Raw genomic sequence first — 7,533 nt, 5'->3', positions numbered from 1 at the left:
CATTCTTGCACGCGTTTGGAAATTTGATAAGGAAACACAATGTTAAAGGGACATAATGTAAAATTAAAGTCACTGTTTTCGGTCATTTCTCTACATAATGAGTTGAGTCTACCTTATTACACTGCACAGCAATATTTACAACGTATGGATACGACTTTGGCACGATTTACACTTGTAGTTTTATCTGTAGTACTACAGATCGTAGTCTACTACTGTAGTAGCCTACAGATTTTTTCTGGGTGTAAACAGAAATGAAGTGTAGTCTACTACTGTAGTCTACTACACCCTCCGAGGCTGTAGTACTACAGTTCAGCGGACGTTCTATGAGAATTCGAACAGGGTGTAAACAGAAACTGTAGTAGACTACAGCTGACTGACGCCAACCGCGTCAGTCGCCTCCTGCGCTGCATACGTTCTTGGCGTGTCTGGTTGAAAACCTGGGTAACAGACTGCAACATGACCTCCGCCTCTCCCGTCATTTTGATCCGTCCGGTGGTCAAAATTGGCACTTTTGACACAACAGGAAGAGTGAAGAAGACCAAAAAATTGATGCTGTTCGATCTGGTGTAATTCGAAACGTACGCGTGTTTTATTTGGGTCATCTGCGGTCAATGTACTATTTTCTATTGTCATGGCCTATTTTTCAGAGTGCCTTGTATTAGAAAAAAAACCTTTTTTCACAAATATAAGATTCCCGCGCCCGCCAAGTGTCAAAGGTCACATTCAGTCACTACAGTTTCTCCGTTATCAAAGAACAGCAGGTGTCCCGCTATGCTCTCTGTCAGTGAGTGTAAACCGGACGCGAATCTGTAGTCTACTACAGTAGTAGACTACGATGTGTAGTACTACAGATTCAAGAAACAAGTGTAAATCGGGCCTTTGTTGAGCCGTGAGGATGTCTTGAAATATGCGCACTTCCCTCCGCCGCTTGAGTTGTATGCCATTTTATTCAACTCGCCGGCGAGCCAAAGTGCGCTTTAGAACGCGTTCGGTGGTTCGCTCGAATCATTACTAAAGTTTGTTGAAAGTCCCGCTACGCTCCGAAGATCTGCGACCGCAACGGTCGATTCGGAAATCTACGGTCGGCTTACTTCCGGTAGGCTACCCGGAAGTAAGTGAATTTGGTCGCGGCTTACTTTGACGTTGTTAATTAGCACTAAAAATGTGATAAAATGACGCAGATAAGTTAGAAATAAGTTGCAAATGTCATTCTGAATGGAGATTTTCAAGTTCAGAACATTTGAAATTTTGGCGCCATATTTCTACATTATGTCCCTTTAAGATAGAGCTATTGGCGTAAATTCAAGTGTAAACTGTTTAATGTGGTGTAGAAATATGATGTTTGACTGCATGATTTGGATTGTAAAGGTAAACAAATTTTAACTTCTTGGTTAAGAAGAAGGGGTCTGACTGCAGTTCAATCAATCTCCGTAGAGTGGCGATTCAAAGAGGGTGATAGACAGATTTTTTTCTTCAAATAAATATCCTACCTCTTCAATATTGGACCAAATTCCATTCTGCAAGATTACAACACCCGTCCACACAGAGCAAGGACCATTGCAGACTACCTCCAGGATGCGATGCTGGAGTACAGTCTTAGGATGGAATAGCCTTCCTACGGCTTATGACTAGCACTCGATTGAACACCTCTCGGTTCAAATTGTTTGCTTTAGTAACAGCGGATTTCATTGACATGTCCTGTTTATTCAACTTGTCATCATTCACAAGTCAATACAAACGGATGAAGATAGCTGAATGGTGTGTTTAACTTTAGTATGGTAATTTCGGCACGTTATTTTTGTGACCCCCTGTACGTAAGCAGGCCTGGTGCTCGTTCCATATGAATTCACAAATCATAGAATAATCTACTCAGATGTACTAAAAATAAAGTTGGATGTTCTGTATACCAAAAGTTACGTGAAAAAATGATTGATTGAATCGTTGTCACCGGCCTGCGTCCATAACAACCGGACGATACAGCATTGAGCAGAAGTAGGGAAATTTGGGCACTTTTTTTGGTGTCCCACTCATGTAAGTAGGTCGCGTTCTCGTTTCATGAGTTTACAATCATAATGTGTTTGATACCATAGGAAAGGGAATCACACAAGCTTTAAATTAATATATGATACATTGAAATTGATGAAACATGAGAAATATGAACAACCAAAGTTGATATGCGAAACGTTTTGTGCCGAGTTTATAAAGCAAGTTTTAACTTAAAAAGTTGTTATCCAAGAAACCGAGCGGAAATGATTATGTATTATGCAGAGGAAGGTCCTGACTGCGTCTTAGAAGGTTGTTGGTGTTGCTTTATCAGGGGAGGGAGTTGTTTTCCGGAGCTGCGCAGAAAGTGTCGGGTGCCTACCCTTAGCCTGTTCTTTTAGATAATTTTTTCCCTGGGGGAAATTTCGATCACAAAGGTCTATGTTTCTGCAAGAGTGACTAAAGCATGTATATTTTTAAAATCTTGCCAAAAATGGTGACCTTTGGCATGCTTTGACCTGTGAGTGACCTTCATATTCATGACTGGGACATGGACTGATCCATTAGGGGAGGGGGTGCAAACCTGACATCATGACAGTCATCTGGCTGTAGCTCGTTAAAATGCCGGAGTTGAACTCGGTCTTTTCGAACCAAAACATACCTTACAAATCCAGCTTTGCAGTGGGAGTAAAGACTTTAGGTTTGAAATGTAGGTAAATGTATTTTGAAGTGATTGTTTGGCATGGCTTAACCATGTAGGGAATGGGCAATTCGATTCAGCAGCCCCTCCCCACCAACAAGGAAGTCTTCCTTATCACGAGTAATCTTAGTCATCATCGGATACCTTTCACTGTCACTCTCTTCGTTTGCAAGTAGTCCTGCATGCAAGGGTCTAACATTTCAAACAAAAACTAGCTTTCGTCAAACACTACCTACACACCAAGTATGAAACCAATTCGCGTTCTTGAGTTATCTTGTTTACACACTGTAGACACACAGACACACAGATAGACAAACGCAGGGTAAAATATAACCTCCATGACATTTCATGGAGGTAATAATCCTAGCTGTAATACCCATCGTACACTACACATTACACACAACAGCAACATACAAAATGTATTCATATCTAAACATGCATAATATCAACAACGGGGACAAGCAAAGCAAATTAAAAGGGTGTCAACCAGCGAGCTCTGATGAGGCGATGTTTATGATGCCAAAATACAACTTTTCTTATTATTTGTTACTAGAGTTCCACGACCCCATACCTTCATAAGAAATGTTACCTTTACAACTGGTATGTCAATTATATTTGTCATTGATCGTGCAAATAGCGTCCTAATTTGTATGAATTATATTTAAAGTTAATCATCTCCTCCACCCAAATGATAGACGTACACAATCTATAAAAGAAAGCTTCAATCGCATTTTTTTAATAATTTATGTCGCGAGTGTGAAATTCACATCATTTACTACTATGGGACTATATATGTTCTCATTGATAATGCAAACTATGTATTCATTTGGATGGTTTTGTATCTATCGATGTTCCTCACTTGCTCAGTTTCATAGGAGCATTTGAAATTTTGAATAGTTCTATCATGGAATTGTGGATTTTTTTAATTGCATAAATCATGCAAATTGGGCCCTTATTTGCATAATTGGCATTTTTTATGCCGAGCATCACTTAAGCTGCTTTAAATAACAACGATCCATAAACCGCCTGAGTTATTATCTTTCAAAATTGGTCCCTGCAGTCGCAAAAAGCCGCCAGGGGGCCCAAATTTGTCCCAAGAGCTATCTACCGTTTTGTCCTTCGTTTTCCCGACACCTACCCACCTACCAAATATCATGAAGATACAGTCACAGTTTCTCGAGTTATGCTGTCCACAAGCAACATCCCATTTACAAGCCCAACCGGAAACGTCAACGAAAACATAACCCTATTGGCCAAATAGAAAAAAATAAGGCTTCTTACGCTTGATCAACCATCGTGTTGAATATTGTTGTTTTTTTTTTCAGAATGAGAGAATGATTTATATATAAAACATCGCAGCCTATAGGCTGAATTGTGTAATGCATTACAAGGGAACTTGCCCACATATTCTCGTATAGAAGGAAATGGCAGACGACAGAGGAAGTTTTCGCAACTGCAACTTCCAGCTAGCTGACAGGAAGCGTAAAAACGCTGCATTGCCTTGGCACATCCCTTGCAAAAGAGCCGACCTTTTCTTTTGTCGTTGTTTCCTTGCCAAGTCCACTGAGATGAAGTATAAAAGGCCGGTAGTGCTTTAAGCTTTACAGTTTTCGGGAGAAAACAAAGGGACTCCACTAGCTATCTGTTCAAGAATTTCTTCTGGAGACACAGGTCGGTGCCCGTCTTGCATGAATTTTGATATTTTTTGTCCATTCTTGATGGTGACCCTTTTCTCTGCGTCGATAATGGAATGTTTCTGTACAGCCTTTTTGAATTCATATCATCTGGTAATGAGTTTTGATTGGGCAATTTTTCTGGAACCCGACGTGGGCGTTAAAATTACGACCGCTTGGCGTTACTGCGTCAGAAAAAAAATCTATATCATCAAGGACTAGGATCATCGATATCGGCTCCTGTTCACAATTATCGATATGTACATCATTGGAACCAATCTATACCGTTAAGTTCGTAACTTGCCATAAACCTTTAATAGCTCCTTCCGCAATTTTGTTTCATAGAGCGATATGTCGAACGGTTTTCCTCCATAGTTTGCGGTCTTGTGCGGCTACTGTCTTTTAGTGTTTGATTCTAGTCTTGAATCTTGTTTCCTTCGCCAAGAAGGTTATATTTTTCGGTTGTGCCATGGTGAAATGACTGTGCCATGGTGTGTAGGTCAACAGCGTAACTCGAGAAGTTGTGGATGGATCTTCAGTATATTTAGTAAGTTAGCAGCGGCTGTACAAACGAATGTCAAGCTTGAAAACTGTTCACCTGGTATTTTCCTTCGGTACTGCAGCGGGCTGTGTGTGTATGCGTATTTTATGTGAACAGCATAATAACTCGAGAATCTGTAGATGCTCCTGTGCTCCAGCGGGCACCGACGGTACTGCAATGGAGCTTCAAAGTTTGAGGTCAAATTTTCTGAAACCGCCAGTTTTATGATTTTTTAGTAGTGGACAACTTTTTGGGGCCGGAAATAGTGGTTGAGTATGGCCCCAAAAAACCCAGGGGTTGAAAGAAGCTCCCCGGAAGTTGTCACAGCTACTAGCTAGCTAGCAGGAAACTGTGAGGTCAATAGTTAAATGTCTGCCATGGAAGCTTTTCCTTTGACCTTGTGATCTTCGCTTAATGACCTTGTACTTTTTCTTATCTTCCTACAGGATCTTAAAGTTCTCAACATGAAGACGTTTGTGGTCCTGGCGTTCGTGTTGGCAGCTTTCTTCGCTCCAAGCGAACAACGTAAATACGAACTCTGCCTATTCTAGTTTCCTTTATATATTACTTTTTAGGTAGTTTGTGTTTCCATGTTTATGTCCAGGATTATATACTTACAAATTCTTACATGCTAGCCAATAGGCTTGATAAAGTATTCAAGTATCCTTCTAATTAATTGCATAGATTACCTTTTCTCGCTTGATAACAATTTATTTCAAATCCGACCTGAATCTGAATCTGTGTCGCACGTTAGCGTAACACATCAGCTTCGCGGGCGCGCTGCGCGACAATCTTTTTTTTTAAATATATTTTGCTTTTGGACAGACGAGGACAATGTGGCACTGCACTCAAGTTTTTTAACTTATATTAACAGTGCGACATACACGGTACCCATTTTTACACCTGGGTGAAGTGAGGAAGGTCGTGTAAAGTGCCTTTCCCAAGGGCACAACGTCGGGGCGGGGCACGGTGGGGATCGAACTCAGAACCTCTAGGTTCCGAGCCGTACGCTCTACCAGTTACGCCACGCCCGACGCCACAAATCTTTGATTTAAGGAGACTGGTGACGTCGCGTGACGTCAAAGTGGGATGTTTGGCTCAAAGCCCAGAGGTCCTGGGTTCGGGTAATCTGATATGCTCCGACCATTGTGCCCTTGGGAAATGCCCTTGACACGAATTTCCTGACTTCAGGTGAAAAATGAATACCTAGCATAGGTTAGGGATGTCTCTCAGATAGGAGAATGGAATTTGAGGACAGCCTCGAGCACGTAAAAGAACCCACCACACTTTTCGAAAAGAGTAGGGGACCTTCCCACGGTGTACGTGGATCAATCAAATCTGTAGGAATATGCACCTTATACTATGTGATTTATGTGATGCTTAATTAATATTTTTGAAAATATTTTCTATAATAACTAGAGTTCCACGAACACATCTCTTCGCCAAATAATCATGCCTTTGTTCAAGACTATTAGGTCTCATCCATGTAGTACTAAAGAGCATCTAGCCCAAAAGCAAACGACTGCATGAACGTGTGTTTGTAGCAGTTGAAAATTCTATTTATCCATCCCATCCCATCTAACCTCGGGTATTGTTGTTTACAAACACACATACATTCTACTGCAGCACCGTAGGACCCATTCCACAAATAAATCGTCCAGCTGCATTTTGACTTATGCTTCCCGAAAAAACTCACGAAAAAATACCAAGCTCGCTACTGTACGGTAGAAAAACGCCAGGTAAACCATTTTTGAACTAGGCTGACACCATCATCAGGGCAGAATGGCTGGATCTACAGCGCCACCTACATCGGCTCTAAAGCTCACTACGTGGGGGTCACACATGCGTATATATTCACGTCCGTTTGAGGTGCGTATAACGCTCTTTGTCTCTACCAGGCTCCACAGGTCGCGGGAAAAATAGTACAAATTGGAAAAATATAGATACATAACATGCCAGATGAGTTAGCTGACCGAGAAGTATGGTTAGCGACCCAGCTAACTCGTCTGACATGTTACCTGTTTACGTTCATCCAATTTCTATTATTTTTCCTGCGACCTGTGGAGCCTGGTGGAGGCAAATACTCCCATGCGCGCCTCATACGGACTTAAATATATACGCAGGTGTGACCCCAACTTAAGTAGCGGCGAGAAGTAGATCCAGCCATTTTACCATGATAATGGTGTCTGGTGGTACTTATCAACCTGATGAAACCTGATGAAACTATTTACGGATTTTCTTTCCCAGTGAACATCGTGACCTGTGAGCATCGGACCATGGTCCTGACGTGCGGGGCCGAGGAGGAGATGGTGGTGGTAGCCGCCAACTACGGCCGGACCTCCTCCTCTCCCTGCGGGGGACCCATCCAGAACCTGCGCTGTTACGCCGGCAACAGTCTCCGGATCGTCCGTAACGACTGTAACGGGAAGAGTGCCTGCAGGGTCACTGCAAGTAATGCCGTCTTTGGAGACCCTTGCGTGGGGACCTTCAAGTACCTGGAAGTCAGCTACTACTGCAGGCGTCGACTCTAAGGTGACGTGAGAGGAGTTATTTTGTACATGTATAAGGAATCGGTGCCCCTTTTAGGTCTTAAAATGGAGAGGAGTCACTACAAGGGGCTGTGACGTTAGGACCAA

The 7,533-nt window shown here is 42.2% G+C and overlaps 1 protein-coding gene across 1 annotated transcript; it reads left to right on the top strand.

The window, feature by feature from the left end:
• Positions 1-4,225: 4,225 nt before the first annotated feature.
• Positions 4,226-7,417, top strand: LOC118424479 (L-rhamnose-binding lectin ELEL-1-like; the record flags this gene model as incomplete). Its single annotated transcript, XM_035833048.1, is given in 3 exon segments — positions 4,226-4,354; positions 5,344-5,422; positions 7,145-7,417. Coding segments are annotated over 2 exon segments (334 nt in total), but the record flags the coding sequence as incomplete, so codon positions are not given.
• Positions 7,418-7,533: the final 116 nt, after the last annotated feature.

The sequence above is a fragment of the Branchiostoma floridae genome, chromosome 10, assembly GCF_000003815.2.
Source record: "Branchiostoma floridae strain S238N-H82 chromosome 10, Bfl_VNyyK, whole genome shotgun sequence".
NCBI lineage: Eukaryota > Metazoa > Chordata > Leptocardii > Amphioxiformes > Branchiostomatidae > Branchiostoma > Branchiostoma floridae.
Note: the sequence above shows the minus strand (reverse complement) of the source record. Positions and strands in the feature narration are given on the sequence as shown.